General features: G+C 43.6%; 2 protein-coding genes across 2 annotated transcripts in view; both read left to right on the top strand.

Annotated features, from left to right (window-relative positions):
• The window catches only part of tbrg4 (transforming growth factor beta regulator 4), a 7232-nt gene extending 4960 nt beyond the window's left edge, over positions 1–2272 (top strand). The window contains 5 exon segments of the mRNA XM_078253042.1: positions 160–377; positions 379–403; positions 718–829; positions 941–1055; positions 1712–2272. Of these exon segments, the coding sequence (XP_078109168.1) occupies positions 160–377; positions 379–403; positions 718–829; positions 941–1055; positions 1712–1813 (572 nt within the window). The 3' untranslated portion in view covers positions 1814–2272.
• A 2664-nt stretch (positions 2273–4936) lies between these two features.
• nacad (NAC alpha domain containing) lies at positions 4937–18760 on the top strand. Its single transcript, XM_078253043.1, has 10 exons — positions 4937–5500; positions 8851–9134; positions 9250–14653; positions 14922–15170; positions 15553–15644; positions 17155–17223; positions 17347–17493; positions 17585–17719; positions 17860–17982; positions 18609–18760. The coding sequence occupies exons 1-10, from the start codon at positions 5416–5418 to the stop codon at positions 18621–18623; spliced, it is 6603 nt and encodes a 2200-aa protein (XP_078109169.1). The 5' UTR covers positions 4937–5415; the 3' UTR covers positions 18624–18760.
• The last annotated feature ends 53 nt before the right edge of the window (positions 18761–18813 follow it).

Below are 18813 nucleotides of genomic sequence, written 5' to 3' on the forward strand. Positions count from 1 at the left end.
ACCAATAGATTTCTGGTTAGACAGGCACATTAAACCCATTGTCTCACAGATATGAAGTATTGCATTGATTACTAAAACAATCTAAAAGTGGAAAATAAGCACTAATGTTAACAGACTGACAGCACTCATTCTCCTTCTGGTGTCTTTTTTTGTCTGTAGAGGACAGTCCAGCTCGAGTGGAGAACTATCGACTGAAACTCCTTCACGTTGCTGCTACACTCCACTTAGAGCATCCGGGTTCTTCAAAAACTCCATCCTCCCCGAATTCCCTGTCTGTCCCAGCCAGCAGCTCCGCCCTCTCCCCCATGCAGAGCAGTCTCAGAGGGGCTATACAGAGTTTGGTGGGTGGGAGGACAGAGGCCTTTCGCACTGGAGTTTGACACTGTTTATGGATGGACTATTGGTAAGGGTAGCTTTTATAGAGAGAGATATATATATATATATATATATATATGTATATATATATAGATATATATATATATATATATATATATATATATATATATATATATATATATATATATAGAGAGAGAGAGAGAGAGATATACACACACACACACCATGTCATGCTGTCAGTTCCTTTTATTACTGGAGTTTTACAAGACTTTTACACTGAGAGCAACATTTACCGCATCTCTCTGTAAAGGTAAACGAGTGTTCTGTTGTGTCATTCAGTCAGAGAGCTTTTTTACGACATACTTGCCCTTCTCTAATCAGATGGTGAGCTGGTAGTGGATTGTGACTACAAGCCAGTTGACATGTTGATGCTGAAAGCCCCTCATCTTCCCAGTGGTGGAGGAGACCAGGCTTTACCTGTAGGGGCACAGCGGTGAGTCATAGTGGTATTTTCTCCCTTTTGAATGTTGCATCTGATTTTCTTTTGCTCTAGCTGTCTAAAGTTATGCTTTGCTCTGTGTTTCACATATCCATCTGTTTTTAGGCTTGCTTTCTTGGCTTGGGAATTTCCAAACTTTTGCTCAAAGAGTAAAGACCTTCTGGGACGGTTTGCAATGATGAAGCGACATCTCCAGTTGGCTGGCTTCATAACAGTGGAGGTAGGGAGAGGCAAGAGAATGGGATAATCCATCTTTGTGGCAGTGTTTGTGACCGTGGTTTAGTTACTTCAAAGTAAAAGCGTTGTTTTATTTTTAAACAGTGATCAAATCATTTTCTCTATCCCTGCAGATAGGGTGTACTGAGCTATTTGTTCTTCAGATCAGTTTTCATCCTTACACACTAATTGCAGAATGAATATTCTGGTGTGTTGTGTTGGCTGTGATAGAGAGTAATATTTCAGTGGACAGAGGCAGAGAAGCAGCATTACTACTGCTGTATCTCACAGTAAAATGCAAACAATGGACCCAATACTTCAGTAAAGCTGAGAGTCAGGTGGGTTCCGCTGCAGCCTCTGGTATAAATAAAGCTCCTGCCGCAGCTCTGTCTCATCTAGGCCAATCCAAGCTCTCTCTCATCTAGGGCACTCTCCAACTAGCCAATAGTAGCATCGCTTGCCTCTCAGGCTTGGATTGCTGCAGGATGTGTTAACTAAGCAACTATGTCTACCTGAGACTGAAAACCAGCATTGTGAATATATGACTATAAAATTAGTTTTACATGTGCGTTCTCTTAAGCACTAACTGATAATAAGAAGGTACTTGCTCAGTAGCTCTTTAAAGAAATGTTTTCAAATCCATCCTTTTTGTCCTTTCAGGTGCCATATTATGAGTGGCTGGAGCTAAAGACAGACTGGCAGAAATTGGCATACCTGAAGGATAAAATGGGGAAGGCTGTGGCTGAGGACATGGCCAAGTGAACCGATCAGTCTTAGCAAATCTGCAGACTCAGCTGAATCGGAGCTTTCCCAACCAGATGGGACCACGGGGAATACACAGGCACACCCACGTTCACACTCCGAACGGAGCAGCATTGCAGAAAAGCTCTCTCATACTTTGCCACAGTAAAAAAAAAAATCTATTTTAACTCTGGTTCCCTTGGCAACGTGTGGGGCTTTCCCTGTTTCCATGGTGATGTCGAGCAAGAGTTTTGGAGCTAGAGAGAAAGACGGAAATAAACACAACAGTGAATCTTTCTGTAGAAATGAAATAAGTCTTTGCATCTGCGAGTGACATGTCAAAACAGAAGCACCCAGGTCACTTGTATAATTTTGGCCAGAACGTTAATGCGGCTTCATATGATCATGTGAATTGATTGAAATAACTTAATCTCTGTGAATGTGTGTCGTCTTGTAAAGAAATAAATTGTTTTATTTCCATTTTTACCTGTTTTGTCTCTTAATTCCCACAAGATTGACTATATGCCTTGTAGAATTCGGATTCAGGATGTTGGGGCATCTCTGTGATGTGCACATTTTCTTAGGGCGCATCAAGTCAGGGGCTTGTTGCAGTCAATAGTATTTGGTGAAAAATGTAGACAGAATATGCTTAATTTCACATCTGACAGTTAGTGGCACACCTCTCTGGCGTACTGATGTGTGTGTGTGTGAGTGTATCAGTATTATTAGCAAACATTTTTTTGGAGCAGGGTTGAGTCTTCTCACAGCTTTGCTATCAACAAAAAAAAATGTTTATTTTGTTTATCCAGTGCTTAGGTAATCTTACATGAAATAAGATGCATTAAAATTAGGGCTGTCAATTGATTAAAAAAAATTATCTAATTAATTAAATACTCTGATTAATTAATCTAAATTAATCGCATACATAATTTTTGCCCGGTGCCTTAACCGATACTTTTTAAGAAAGTTAAAAAGAAAAAAAAAAGATGGTACTAAACAACAGTCGGCAACATTAAAGAAGGCTTGTTTATTGCTAAGACCATATGGTCAAAATTAAATGATTTAATAATGTAATAACTATAACAATAACTTATTTCACTAGTAAATTGCTGTTGAATGAGAAACAACCACCGGATGGGAAAAGGGCCTTTAACAACAACTTTGAATGCACCACGAGGCTGTAGGTTACCAGTTTCATTGAACGCACCGTCTGTGTTTTTCCGACAACCCCAGGTCGGTGTTGAATCCTCTACAGTAAAACACAGTCACACTTTACACCGTTTAGCGTTAGCTGTCAACATTTTAACCGTGTTTAATCCAGCTACTAGCTAGCGGTAGGCTAACGTTAGCTGCTGCGATGTTTCTGTTTCCTGTAACGTCTGTTTCAGAGCATCAGAGAGAAGTGCAGACATATCAGTGGCACCGAAATGAGGCGCCGAAATCCGCGTTGCTATTCGGTCTGGTAGATGCAGGTCATGAAGGCACCTGTGCCATATTAGCACCGGATTTCGGTACCCAACCCTATTCAGGAAGAAGATTTTTACAAGTAAATGTTCCAATTAATGATCCAGGCAGCGCATTTTCGTCTCCCTCCTTCATTTTACAGTCGAATGGTGCTAGAACAAAGTCAAAGTCAAAGTTCAATATGGAATGGATTAATCTTCCTTATTTTTTTTTTTAACGTTATTTTTTCTCAGATTAATTAATCGAAATTAACGCGTTATTTTGACAGCACTAATTAAAATCAATATATGCAGCAGGTTTTGGTTGTTGATAAATGTGTACATGTTTAATGTCTACTCTGTAAAATTAAAAAGAATATTTTAAAATGTCATACTGAATCTATATTTGTTAAAAAAAAAAAAAAAAAAAAGCATTATTGTGAAGCAACAGCTGGGGTAAAACTCACAGATGAAAGCTGACCCCTGAAACTGTGTACACAACATCACAGGCAGCAGAAGCACTCTGACATCAGAGGCTGTTAAATGGCAGAGGGAAGAAGACTGACAAATGGAAGCCAGGGCAGAGGAAAGAAGGTATTCAGCTAGGGAGGGAGCCAAAGAATAATACAAAGCCACAGTGGCAAATGAGGTTACAAGAAAGGACAACACAAAAATGAATTGTTACTCTGATAAACTATCACGTGATCTAGGGCCATGATGCCTACCTCATTCTTCCCGATATTGAGATTAATGGATCGATTGATGGACTGATGACAAAGAGCCCAGCTAGCACTTCCAGTATTGAACCCCTTGGTCGTAGTATCTCCTGTCTGATGGGATAGCAGGTGCAGCCAGTCTCCTTCTCAATAAAGCAATGAAGCTGTATTGCTACTCAATATGTCAAATAAACAGTATTTTAAAATGAAACAGACAGTATTGGTAAAACATATTGTTCCTGCTCTGCTTTTGACTGATACCTGATAAGTGCTGCAGTGAACAGGAGACCTACAGATGATAATGTAAGTAGAGGACTCACAAACACGTTTTTCTTCTTTTGAGCTATAATTCTATCAGCAGCTATATTTGTTGAGGTCAACTGGGTTGCTCGGAGGCTAATAGACATTATCCATTAAAGCAGCACTTCTGCTGAGCTGGCTTTTTATCATGGGAACTTTTAGGTTGCCATGGAAACTACCACTGCTGATCATTTGCCTCAGTGCTGCCGCCCCCTCTCTCTCTTTCTATCTATTTAACCCGCACTTTATATTTATAAAAGTAGAGAAAAGACAGGAGATGAAGCAATAGTGCTGGAGAGGTGGTTAAGATGGAGAGCAGAAACAGATGCTATAGCTTGCCCTCAGGGGATAATGTCTCCTTGTTGATTCCTTGGAGATGCAATCAGAGCAGAAGGCAGATGGTATAATTAGCAGTATACTTGTAGGTTTCGTTTCGGCCCTTTTAATTGTCTGTACTTTCTGTTTCTCTTTCCCTCTGTTGGTTTTGTTTTCTTTGAATCCAACTCCTTTGCTCAATTTCTCCATTTTCCTCTTGTTTTTGCAGTACTGGTCCTTTCCTTCAAGGTTGAGGGCAGCACTGAGAAAGCAGTGGAAATCTGCTGACATCATCCCACAAGATCCAGTCATAGCTTGGCTGAAAGAGGAGGAGGGGCAGAGAAGAGGGAGCAAGATACAGGGTGGAAGGATGGGAGAGAGGAAGGGAGGAAAGAAGGAATTGGGGAGAGGATACTGCAGCTCCCTCTCAGAACCTACACTCACACACTCACACACACACACACACACACACACACACACACACACACACACACACATACACACACATTCAGATCATGAGGCTCTAAAACACACGCCCACAACAACAGCATCACTGTGCTGCACCACACTGTCTGTCTCATTCTGTCTCATACACAAACACACACACACACACGCACACACACACACACACACACACACACACACACACACACACACACACACTTAGACACGTGCTGCAGGGAAGAACTGAGTGTTGGGTCGCTGAGCATTCAGGTCCCCCCTCCCCTTCTTCTTCCTTCTCCCTCTCCACTGTCACTCTCACTCTCTCACTCCCTCTCCCTGTTCACCTTGCCTGTTCTGGCTGTATGGTTTATTGTTGCGTCAGAGCTAAAGAGAGCCAGCAAGAAGCATGCCGGGGGAGAGCGCTCACAGAACTGTCCCCACCGACAAGCATCCAGAGCATGGAGCTGAGGAGACAGGGCTCCCTGGACCAGGTAGGACATCTGGGGTTGGGGATGGAGAAGGGAGAATGAGGTAATTAAGCAGGTAGATGCGATCAAACACAGACAAGGACATATTTCGAGGAGAGCGGATGAGGGAAATGCAGAGCAATTAGATAGTGTTAAATAGATTGGGGCGAGGAGGGGAGAGTTAGCAGGATAAAAAGCATATGGCACATATAGACTACTGGGCTAGTGAATGTGTAAGAGACTGTTAGGTAAATACTATCTGCTTGAAACTGCTGGGGTCATTTCTGTCTCTGTTGACATGTGCAGTCGGAGTAAGCTGTGATACAGCTGCATGTTAGCCTCCTTACTTAACCGCATGTTGTCTCCCCTTCCAGCTCCCAGCTATTAGCAGCCTCCACCCCAGAACTGTTAACTCCCAGTCCACCTCTATCCACTCCTCATCACCAAATCCCTACTAACAAACATGTTCTTGTCTAAATGACTTCAAAAAGCTTTGTGTAATTGTCCTCCCTCCAGCCCCCAGAGCCCATCCTTATCAGAACCCCATACCCATCTTCCCCTACCCTAACCTCCTCACCCCATATCCCTCGTCATGCTGCCCGATCTTTAACCCCGGCGCCACCCCATCTGCATCCACATCTCCCCAGCAATTTTGCAAGCTGTAAGCGTAGAGTGGCTCCTCCCTTCCCCCAACCTCAGCAGGAACATGACACAGCAGCATGGTAGCACTCTGTAGGAACACACAAACCACACAAGCACAAGAGCTTTAGTCATAAATCTATTGCTCACGTTGCTGCTGTGTATCTGACGTTGTGAAATTATGAAATGAGTAAAATGAGAATAGGGAGAGAGAGATAGGAGAAGATAATGTTGTGTCGGTGCAGATGAGAGATTGGGAGGGTCAAGATTGTATTATGTATGTCACCTTATTTACAGCCAGGCAATAATGGTCAGAGTGAGAGTGTCGTCATTGGAACAAAGTCTTGTGACTACTGTGTCATTTACAGTTATCGCACATAATAGGCTATAGCTAGCTAGCTAGCGAGTAGAGTATACTGTAGTAAACGTCTGACAGTCATGATGGATAACCTTAATGGCTATTACAGAAATGCCCTGCCTCCTCTCTGCTGGAAGTATTTTACAGTGGTTTGTTATTTTGGAAATTTTCCTGTTCTAACTTTATCATTGCCCTGATCTGTTCATAGGCTTAGAATTATTTTAAGCCTTCTTGGCCTGAATCTTGGGAGGGGAGGGAGGAAAGAGAATTGTTGGATGCTCTAGTTGCAACTTGTATTTTGGCACATACTTGATGAAAAAAGAGAGGTTAGAGGCTTGATTATGACTAAAGAGGGGGGGGGTTCTTATCGAGAGAGACAAAGAAGCATATGAGACTATTGGGGTGTCTCTGCTACAAGGCTTAATTGGAGCAGTAGATGAAATAGAGACTCCCCTTGGGGCTGACAGGCCAGCGCTGCAGCCTCTGTGACGCAGCTCCAGACTGCTCAGCTTGCTGCGGCCTGCTCATCCTACGCCAAGCCAGGTACTCGATTACACTGCCTTCTCCCAGAGAAGACTTGCAGGCCGGACCAAGGAGGGGAAGAGAGGCACACATCCACAGACTGTTAGCAGCAGTGAATCTGCAGCTAAGAGATGGAGACTGCCAGCAGAAATAATACATGTCACTGGCTTATTTAGCAGCCTAGCAAAACAGTAGCTCCAACAATGTGCAGTTCTTACATTTGATTCTAATGCCAATATACAGTATTTCTTAATGTGTTCAAAGTAGTTGTTGTTTTGCTTGATTTTCTATAAGTCAGATATAGATTAAACATTGTTTCTTGTTTGTCTGTGCATATTGCCACTGAAGCTAGGCCTGGCCTTTTTATTAGACAATGCAGGAGGAAACAATGAACTGCCGTGAGACTGGTTTGACATATAAGTGTAGAGCAGGAGTTGGCTTTTGTACATGCTTAACAGTGCATTTTCATCAGGTTTTAGTCTCTTACAAATGACTCAGCACGCACGCAAACACACCTAAAGCTTATAATTGGGGCAGCTATCATGCAAGGCTGCTAAGTGCTGATGATTGCATCTGCCTCCACCACAGGCAGGGCAGGAGAGCAGCAAGGGAGGAGATATACTATGTGCAGAGAAAAAAAAAGAACATGGAGGCGAGAGAGTCACAACTAAAAGTGAAACAAGGAGAAGCAGCTTTATATAATACGAAAGGGTTTATAGAGTAATTTTGGGGAAATGAGACAACGGAAGGGATATAGAACAGTGAGTGAATTAGTAAGTGATATCTGGGTTCCTGGCAGAGCAGTATGTGTGTGTGTGTGTGTGTGTGTGTGTAGGGGGGGGGTACCAAGCTAAGCCACTTGTGTGTTATAATGGCCAATCAGCATGTGGACTGAGGTCACCATGGCAATGGCCCAGTTAAGAAAGCAAATGAAGGTTCTGTTCCCTCCATGTGTGCTATTGAAAAAGAGGCTTACATTGCATCTTTCAGGGATATTTCAGTAAATGTATACTTTTGTGTTATGGTAATCAATCTGACATAACAAAATCATTAAAGATAAGCAGTGGAGCTGAAACAAATGAAGAATACAGTCTTTTATTCCATCTTCTCCCTCCATTTGTTTCTCCTTTCTTGCTCCCTCCACTCACCCCTGACCCCATTTCTCTGTCCTTTTCATCTCAGTGATTTCTCCATTCCTTATGACAGTTATGAAGATGATAGAATGGTCTAGAAGGCCAAGAGGACAGAGAACACCATAATTCAATGCCTTGAGTTTGTTTGCCTCTGGATAATTGTGCAATTGTGCATGTTGATATAGAAAGACAAGACAGAGAAACTTTATTTTATTTTTTAAAGTAAGATATTGTAGTGTAGAAGCATTGTTTTCCATGTTTTGAGTCTAGCCTTATGGTGGAACACAGGCAACAGGCATGTTTAATCACGTTAAAAAAAAACACACACACACATCCAAAACAGCCTGTTCATATCTGTATATGTTTTTCATTCTTGGTGATTTCTTTGCTCTCCAAAGCCATCTGCACTGGCATTTTGGTGATATTTTTTGGAGCTCTCTCTGAGTGTGTGGGAGAAGAAAAGTTGACTGAAAAACTGAAGACATTAAAAAGTATATTCTTGTACAAGCAAGGAGGTGTAGCCTTCCACGCTATGTCTAGTGTCGTGTTACTGAGATAATTCAGTCAGTGCAATTGATCTCACTTCTTTGTTAATTTCTTACTACAGTTAAAATTTACCATAAATATGCCAAAGTAGACAGTTTCCTTAATTTAAAAGTTTGAAGCAACTGCTCCTTCCTTTTATTTAAACTGTTGTTTTGCATCCCCCCCTTGTTTTTCAGACATGACTGGACACCAGTCTACTGACTCCACCCCTAGTGACAGTGGCTCCTCCCCTAGTGACAGTGGTTCTAGCCCTTCGCCCAGTACTCCTCAGAAGCTACTCCCAGCATGCACCTCTCCATTTGGACCACGGATATTTCATGCAACACCTAGCTCCTCTGGTACTCCAAGACCTCAACCTGAAGGCTCTGACCATCGCAACAACATACCAAGACTGTCTGGAAAGTTAGGTGGTCATGGACCTTGTGGCCGCCATGTCCCTGTTAAGATGGAGAGAATCAAGGTGTGTGTTTTTTGTGTGTTGGATGTTTGCAATTTTACAGAAGATATGCCACCAGACACATTTTATTGGTATGCTGATATGAACTTTATTATGTATATATAATTTGTTTCCCCAGGTCCTCACTGGTTCTGAGGTGGAGAGTGACTATCAAGAGCCACAGACCATTGACACAAGGGTGGTGATGGGTCAAGAGACACTGCTCAAAACAACAGAGATCCAGAAAAGAAAACCCATGGTTGAGCCAAGTGGTCAGGCTATCCCTTTGCCAGCTATTCCAAGCTTTTCAGGTCCTCAGTCACAAGCAAAGGAGACCCAGCTGGAAACCAGCAAGGAGGAAAACCAAGCCCAAATCCCTCAAAAACAGCAGGATCAGCAAAAAGACCCTGTGCAGCCCCCAATCACACTCCCTTCCCCTTTTCAGAACCCCCTATTCCCTCCTTCTTTCTCCCCAGAGCCAATCAGAACAGATGACAATTTGAAAGACAGCCAGGAAGACAGTCAAATCCTTTCTCAAGACAAAGTGCCTTCCCTTTCTTTTTCTGAGCTCGTTTGTCCAGTTGCTTTGTCCTTCTCTGAGCCAGCCTATGCTGTTGACCCACTACGAGTGGGTGTGCCCTCATCTCTTGACCCTGACCTATACTATACCGCTCCTTCCACCCCAATCAAGATGGCCTCCCGCTCTTTGCACCTTAAACATCATTCATATCCTGGTTCTCCAGTCTGCCCACTCTCCCCTGGCTCTCCCTCAGACAGCGAGGACCTCTGTTCCCCTCTCACCTCTCCCTCTGGCTCTTATATCACAGCAGAGGGAGGCAGCTGGACCTCCTCTTACACATCTTCAACCTCCCCCTCCACTTCTCCTAACTTGCTCCTCACAGAAGAAGCACAGGAGGCCCCTGCTTGCTTTGTGGGCTCCTTATCGGAGATTGGAGATGAAGTTGCGGAGGAAAGGGGACGAGCATGTCCAGAACGGGAGGAGGAAAAGGCAGGAGGCTTCTGCCGCTACCGTCCTGATGATTTTGTTATGAATTCACGGATGGGTATAACAGGGACAGTGATCCTTGAGGAGGAAGAGGCTCTAAAAGAGGAAGAGATTAAGATTTCCAGAGAAAGTTGTCGTCCTTGCTGGGTGACTGACAATACATCTCCTTTAAGGAGCAGTAGCAGCCGTAGCACTGACTCCCAGGAAGATGGGGGAGAGTCTGAAAGCTCACTCTGCCCACTGGAAGAGACTAGTGCAGGGAGAGCAGAGTACTCTAGGGCCTTGCAGACAGGCCTGAAACTTCAACTGGAGGCATGTGTATCAGAGGAACATTATGGACAGATGGATGACCACCCAGAACTACCCTCCACGGCCTTGACTCCTGACACAGAGAGCATGACCATGGCCTCATCTAGCCTTAGCCCTGACTCACCTGTCAGCCCCCTGGATGCCTTCTGTCCTGGAGCCTTTGGTAGGTTCGGACCCAGTTCTTTCATGCTCTCCCAGGCAACTTGTGCTGATGATATACCAATGGAGGAAATGATGATCCCTGCCTCCCTCATCTCCTTTCCCCTCCACACCAGCCTTATCTTTAAGGCTGATTCAATGGAAATCACCCTCTTCCCCACAGAGGATGAGAATGATATCGGAGAAGGTAATGACATCAATGAAGGGAAGGATGTTAATGCTTATGCAGCAGGAGAGGAGGAGGCAGATGTCGAAGATGATGATGATGATGAAGAAGAGGATGATGATGATGATGATTATGATTATGACGACGATGGTGATGGCAATGCTAATGGCTCTGCTGACGGTGGTGACAATGATAAAAATAATGAAGATGATGATGGTGAAGAGCATGATGAGACTGGTGAGGAAGCTAAGGTAGAGGTTAAAGTGGTAGAAGAGGAGGAAGAGGAGGAAGAAGAAGAGCAAGAAGAGGCTGATGAGAAGTGTGATCACAAAGCAGTGCAGGATCCTACAGAGGAGGACAGCTCAGCATCCTTCCTTCATTCACTTTCAGAGACATCTATCAATGAGGGGTTGGATGAAGCCTTCTGTTTCCAAGACGATACAGATGACTCATTAGATTCTGCCTCCTATAATGGGGAGGAAGATGAACGTCTATACAGCACTGAGAGGCATGCACAATCAATAGAACCCACACTTGATCTAACTGAAGTCCAAACAGAACCTGAACAGGGGTCTACCACTGGAACAGGTCAAACTGAACATTTGCACACACAACAGACAACAGACAAAGTTGTGGATCCCCCCAAAACGACCTGTGTTTCTGAATCCATTGCTCTGGATAAACCTACACCCCTGGATGAACCTGAACTGGAATCTACCAGTGGAATAGATCAGACAAAACCTTTGCACATGCACATGAGCAAAGACAAACCAGTGGATCACCAGACACCATTCGGTCCTTCAGAAGCTATTTCTTGTCAACCAGAGTCCTCCAGCAACATAGACGAAAGTGGGAGTGAAAGTGAGATGATGGATATCTCTGGTTCTTCCAACCCTCTTGAGCACCCTAAAGACAGCTCTCATGTGAACCCTTCCACCACTACTGTTGTCATGTATGCTTCACCTGACCCTGCTGCTGAGTTCCACACCTCTCCTCCTTCTTCCGCTTCTGCACAGGAGATGGCAGACCTTAACAGTTCAGTTCTTCCGGAAGAATTGGCTGAGGAAAATCCCCAGATGAAAGATGATGATTTGCAAGAGAGCAATGATTATTCAGGGGGGGAATCCACAGAAAAACCAGAAAGAGACTCTTTCAAATTGCTCATCAAGCCTCGTCATTATCAGCCAGAAAGCCACAGGGCTGTAGGAGCAAGTAGACTTGTATTATCAAAGTTTTTCTCCAATAAATCAGATGTGCCTGGAGGGGCAGAGGACACATGTAGGACCAGTATTCACAGGGAGTCTGACATTGAGCTTGACCAGAAGAATGGGAATACTTCAGCTGAGTCTATGAGTGTGGAGTGTAGAAGCATTGATTCTGCCACCAATGACTTGAATAAAGGTGTTCTTCTTCTCTCCTGCCCCAAAGAACCTAGTCCCAACCCCAGTAATATCCCTGTTTCTGCCTCTCCAGAGGTCATCTCAGAACTTGCTGACAATCTGGCCCTGACCCCTGGTGACTCTGCCCAGGAGAACCTGAGAGAAAACACCCTGAGTACTGATGAAGGGGTGCTGGGAGCTGTGGGATCCCCACACTACTCCCTTGCCATCTCGCCCAAAAGGGAAAACTCAGAAACAGACAGCAGGGAAGTGCTTGATAACAGGGAGATGCGTCCTGGAGCTGGGGCGTGGTGCGATGACAGAATGGGGCTGGGGTTCGGTCTAGGATTAGGATCAGGGGCTGGGTTTGGTGTCTGGGGAGCAGGGGAGTCCCTCTCCCTGTCTCTGGGGAAGAAGTATGAGAGTCTGCTCATGTGTGACACAGAGGGCCAAAGCACACAGACGGCTGTAGAAGTGTGTGAAAATTATGACAATGTTCTGGGTTCTGTTCTGGATGAAGAAGACAACAACAGTCTGTGTGGAAAGAGGGACCAGATGGCGGATGAAGAATTAGTAGGAGAGGGAACTTCTGAATCCAACTTGGCTAGCTGGAAGTCAATTGAGGAGATCTCAGAAGCAGGCGGAGGGGAGGATGGAAGCTCCAGATTTCCGGAGGATGATGTCAGTAATCTAAATCCAGACAATGATGGAGATAACACGCACACACAAATACAAGACACTTGGAAGAATTCTAACAATAACAATGACTCTGCCTTTGACCCCTTGGAAATAGCCATGTGTGAAAGTCTGAATGCTCTATCAGAGGAAGTGAGACCCCAGAGTGTGAGTGTTAGTGTTAGAGAGTCTGTGTCTAATATTCCACTTGAGGAGATGCCACCTCAGGTTTCTGACACAATTCCAGATGAAGGGGAACAAAAAGACAGCTTCATAAACCAGGCATCAGACACAACACAGGCACCATCCTCGAAGGAAGATGCCTGTAGCGTCTCAGTGCCATTAGTTGAAACTCACATGAACAAAGCTGTAACAAACCAGCATCTCAGTTCACCAGATAAAGCCAAGTCAAGATGTCATACTAGTCCAGAGTGTCAGACAATCACTCCAGAGTGTAATACAGCATTTTCTTTGCTACACGGCTCATTTGGTTCCTTTACTCCTAAATGTAAATCTAACGAATCCAGACCAAGTAGAGCTTGGCAAGACAAGATGGAAAATACTGGTTCCCAGTCAGAACCAGAGATGATGTTAAAGCCTCCGACTGAAGGCCAAAGAAAAGGTGATGTCAGTCCTGTGACTGACAGACTTGTTGATGAACCAAAGACTACAGATGCCTTTCAAGGACAGCAATGTGTTGTTAGTAACTCAGGAGTAAAAGACGAGGAAGAAAAAGCAGAAGAGAAAGCAAAAAAGAGAGGTGAGGAAAAAGATAGGAAGAACAAAAAGGAAAGAAAAACCTCTCCTGCACAGAATGTCCCAGAGCACTTTTCATGTCACACCCCTAAAGGAGAACTTTGCACAGAAAAAACAATTGCTGCTAAGAAAGGGAGGAGAGGGAAGCAGAACAAACACAGGGCATCCGAGAAAGGCAATCATGGGGACCCTGAATCTGTTGATGATCCAAAGAAACCCTCTGTTCCATTAAATGCCACAGCAGATGGATGGTCAAAGGAGGACACAGACAATTCTAAAACTAAGACAACAAACAACAAAGCTTCATCATCGGACTGTCAAGAGAAGACATCTGGGACAAACAAAGATGAGTTTGGTTCACAGATGCAGGGGGATAACAGTCCCTGTCCTGAGGTCAAAATTCCTATCCATGGACTGTGCAAATCTACCACACATACCCCAGACAACCTAAATGTTGTCTTAGCAATTAACCAAGAATTACATCAGGAACAGGAAGTGCTTGATAACAGACCCCTGTCTGATAGTCAGAGAGGAATCACAGTGGATATTAATGACAACAACATAGATGCTGGCCAAATCCCACCAACCCATGATACCATATCATACTCTCTGACTCCACTGTCTTCTTCACCATCTCCTGTTTCCTCTTCCTCCCCTCTACCATGTTCCTCAACAGAGCCAGAGGATGATCTTCCCACACCTGTGCAGGAATCCCAACCTGTCCTCTCAGCCCAGCAACAGCCTTCACTGTCCATGTGCCACACCACCCCACCACCTTGCTCTACCTCCCCCCGGACACAAGAAGCCCCTGATCCCCAATGTCTTCCTCACAACAACCTCCAAGAGGTCACTGTTGTCCTTTCTGCATCAACTACTTCTACCACAAGTGTCTCTTCGCCCTCATTCTCCACTGCCATGGTGTTAAGCCTGTCCCAGCCTACCCAGGAGTCGACTTCACCTGCGCCTGTGACTCTCGATTCAGCAAATGTTCCAGACTCAATTTTCCATCCCCAGTCTCAGCCTAATCTCAACATCCAGCCTCACAAACAAATCAAGCAAGGTTGCCCATGGACCACGCAAGACAGGTGCAGAGGTGAGTATAGAAATGATGGCTTGTTAGATTGATAGCACAGTGCAATACACACTGAGGAATCCTTTATCTTTTTTGTTACAGTTAGTTCTGGCAACAGTAAAAGGGTGCTTTGTAAATTGGGATTGTTATCAAAAAAAGAAAAACAGTCACTATATTTCCCTGGTTTGTTGGTTTGAAGCAATACCAAATAAGTAGAACGTTTGTTAAAACAAAGTCAAATGAGAGCTACCTAATACAAATATGATCAATTTGCTGTTTGCCCTGTAAGGTCCCAGTCTGGCTAAGGAAGAGACAGACAGTGAGGATGATGGTGGAATGCCTCGACGTGGTCCAAGATCCCAGGCCAGAGGAGTGGCAGGAAACAGGAATGGAGCCATGCAGAGAGAGTCTTGTCCATCCAATCAACGGGAAATACAGCCTTTCTCTGCCCACCAAATATCCGACAGACAGTCAGGCTGTCCAATCAACCACAGCCACGAGATTGCAGAAGAGATTGACCTTTCTTTCCAAAACAATTGTGAGTTGTTTCTGACCTCCTATGCAACATTTATTTTTCTATGCTTTCATGGCATACACAAAAGACATACATTCTCTGCATGATATAGTTGACTGTTTGATTTATGGATGAAGAGTGCATTGCAATTAATACGTTATTATAATATAAAAATCACATGGTATGGAGATATAATGAAATTATATTCTCCATAGCCTAATTAAATTCCCTGATGTTGATTAAATGAGCTTCGGGATTTAAAAAAAATGAATGCTCATCAGCATAGCACTAATGAGTCACTAATGCCCTTATTACTTCTACTATGGTGATTAGTTTCTATGGCCATAGGATATGGTACCCTTCACTTACATGTACTTGAATGTGTGTTGGATATGTTCTTGTGTAGGTTCCATATTAGCTTCCTGTAATGAGTCTGAGAGTGAGGGGTCAGTGCCTGAGCTAGAGGAGCCAGAGCCACTGAGACCATCAGAGCCCCAGGTGAGACTGTACTTTTTTTCCCCTGTACTGAGTTACCTATATATTTTTTAACCTCTTTTGTAACAAGTATTTTCTAATATTATTTTATAACATGTAACATTGGGATTGAGTTAAGAAACTTGTCTTTTCAAGATCCCAACACAATGATTTTGAAATCAGGAGGAAACTGTTAACTGCTTAAATACTGAAAATTGACCGAATGCTATTTTATTAGGCCCTTAACTACCCTGTGAATATGGCTCTATTTGGAACAAGAGCTTTTTTTCCAAATATGGTATGCTCATGGATATTTAGATGAGCTGCGCACTGATTGGTTTGAGCGAACCACATAGAAACACATTGGAGACGAGACAGCAGGTCTCATATTTCAGACACTGCAAAGTTATACATTGTTTCACTTTCGGCATAATTAAAGTATATTTACAGTTTGAATTTCGTCACACCACTTATATAACATCTACCCCAAGGTCTTATAAAGCTAACAATGGTGTCCGATTTGAATTTAATGAATTTCTGTGAACATTAGGGATTTAGTTAGCTGCTACTGTCCCTTCAATCCTATGAATCGCGGCTAGCTGCAGGCCCTGGAGCTCCATCAGGGCCTCTGCATTTTGTAGTCAATGAACCCAGAACCCCGGTGACTTTGCGCGGGTATGGGCGCCCCGCTGAGCTTCCGCCGTGACAGAAGTCACGCTAGCTCACAGCAAACCGAGGTCTATGAAGTAGGATATGCCAGGCGGCGAGGCAACTACCGGCCGCTGTCCGCATCCCAGCCTGCTGAGCTCCTGCTGAACTACGACACCTGATCTGACAAAATTTTTAATTAGCCATCAATTTCTGTGTGACCCAAATTTCACCTCTACATAGTTGATTTCTCGCATAAAAAAGTCTCAGAAGTGAATTTAGTAATTCAATAGCGGACCTCTGGAGATCTGCATGACCTAGCTAGATTCAGAAGACTAAGCTGACCTCAGGTCAGTGGTGTAGCCTATGCAAATGTTGGGGCGTGACAAAGACTAGGATTTGGGATGCTTATGTCAGCTTTCTGTTTTCAGCGGCAGTTTCAAAATGTGAGATTTGCAGAGGATAGGGGTATCAATGGGATTTTGAGCTTCTATGTATGTCCTATTTACCCACCGAACTGTCGTTATTCAACTATGACAAGGTAAAATCGGTTTTGCATTCTATCACCCCTTTAAGAATCTTCTTTTTTTAGCCATGGGAGGTCACGCTAGTTCTGATACATTTGTATTTTTTTGTACTTTAAGCAAATTGCTCTTACTGTTGTTGCTATGAACATAAAATGCATTGATTCCTGTGTGTGCAAGAGAAAGCAAAACTGTCTGCCATCAGGAAAACAGCAGTGAAAACTGCGGTTTACAAGACAAGTCACATTTGGTGATATTAGTAAAATTGACAGATGGCAAATTAGCATATTAGCGAAACTGCTTTATGAAAATGTCCTAGATTTGTACAGTAAAGTAATTAATATATGTTTTTTTTCCTACAGTCTGTCTCCTTTGCAGATGAAGGGCTAAACAGACCAAAACAGAGCCGCAGTGAGAAGAAGGCCCGCAAGGTTCGACTACTGGCTGTATGAAAATATTTTAATATATCAAGTGGAGTGTATATTACACCAGTGTTTCATTTGTGTTATTTTCTCTTTCTCTCTCACTCTCTCTGCTGCTGTATGTGTATGTAGGCCATGTCTAAACTTGGTCTAAAGCCAGTCCATGGTGTGACCAGAATTACCATTAGGAAGTCCAAGAGTATCTTGTTTGTCATCAGCAGACCAGATGTGTTCAAAAGCCCTGCATCTGACATTTACATTGTATTTGGAGAGGCAAAGGTAAGTCTTTCTTTCTCTTTCTTTCTTAGATATTCAAGCTTCAGTTCATGTATTGTATTGTCTCTCAACCTCTCCTCTCCTCTCCTCTCAGATTGAGGACCTATCTCAGCAGGCTCACAAAGCAGCAGCAGAGAAATTCAAGGTGCCTGTGACCTCTTCTCCCTTGGCCCCACCTGTCCCACCCAGCCTCACCATCAAGGAAGAGAGTGAAGAGGAGGAAGAAGAGGTACTTTCTGTCTAAACTGTTGTTTCTGAACACCTATCAAACTAATGTCAGTACAGTATGTTGTAGCGTTCTGTAATATCTTTTATTCTGTTGTTAACTATCTCTCTCTCTCTCTCTCTTTCTCACTTTCTATACATCAGGTGGATGAGGGAGGTCTTGAGCAGAGGGATATCGAGCTGGTGATGGCTCAGGCCAATGTGTCACGAGCCAAGGCAGTCCGTGCACTGAAACACAACAAGAATGACATTGTGAATGCTATCATGGTGAGTAGGAAGGAGGGGGGAAGGAGGTAGTGAATGAGGAAGAGTGAGAGGGTAGAGGGAGGGCAGATGGTGAACAAAATAATGAGTCATAGCCAGTGAGCGGGGAGTGCAGTGGAGGAGGGGGGGTGGAGTAAAGAACAAAGAGCAGAGGACAAATGACAAGTAGAGTTTCTCCCCAGTAACTAAGCAACCTCTACCGTTCTGTAGGTCGGTAGAGTTTGATGCAGTGCAGTTTGATGTCCACTAGGTGGCAGCAACAACTCACACTGAGATAACTGAGTTGCCTAAGTGACGCAGTTGATTTTGTATGGGGTGGAAAGCAAAATGAAGCTGTCTTTAGATTACTGGCGAAGGTTGGCTAAGTAAAAACAGAGCATCTCATTCTGATAATCCCAGAGAATTGTATTATTTTTTTAAGCAGTGTGGCATATAGAGTGGCTTCTTTTCAATAGTAGTGAAGACTGTTTTGTATTCTAATTTAATGAAGGAAAATCAGCTTTGTTTTCAACTCATTTTTATTTATTCATAATGATTCATATTTTCATTTTTACCAACTGTACCATTCTTCTTTGAATCTCTTTTTCTCTTTTTGTCTTATTCTGTCTTTCTCTCCCTTTTCCACATAGGAGCTGACCATGTGAGTGGTGAGGACGATATGACTCCTGACCCCCTCCTCCAGCCTATACAGTCTAAATGCCACTGACTCTTCTGTATCGCTGCTACTGTATGTTGCATCCCCAATATCTGCTAAATAAAGTTTGTTCCTGCGTGGGCTGGGGCTGCATTGCAAGATTGATTTTACTGAAAAGATAGTAGATGGCTTGTAACTTG

The sequence above is a fragment of the Sander vitreus genome, chromosome 6 (assembly GCF_031162955.1).
Source record: "Sander vitreus isolate 19-12246 chromosome 6, sanVit1, whole genome shotgun sequence".
NCBI classification, from domain to species: Eukaryota; Metazoa; Chordata; class Actinopteri; order Perciformes; family Percidae; genus Sander; species Sander vitreus.

Bases quoted from the DNA above. Each gene is read 5' to 3' on its own strand.
- nacad (XM_078253043.1), top strand. From the start codon at position 5,416: ATGCCGGGGGAGAGCGCTCACAGAACTGTCCCCACCGACAAGCATCCA. The intron at 5,501-8,850 runs GTAGGACATCTG...CTTGTTTTTCAG, and splicing joins GACAGGGCTCCCTGGACCAG to ACATGACTGGACACCAGTCT. The intron at 15,645-17,154 runs GTGAGACTGTAC...TTTTTCCTACAG, and splicing joins TGAGACCATCAGAGCCCCAG to TCTGTCTCCTTTGCAGATGA.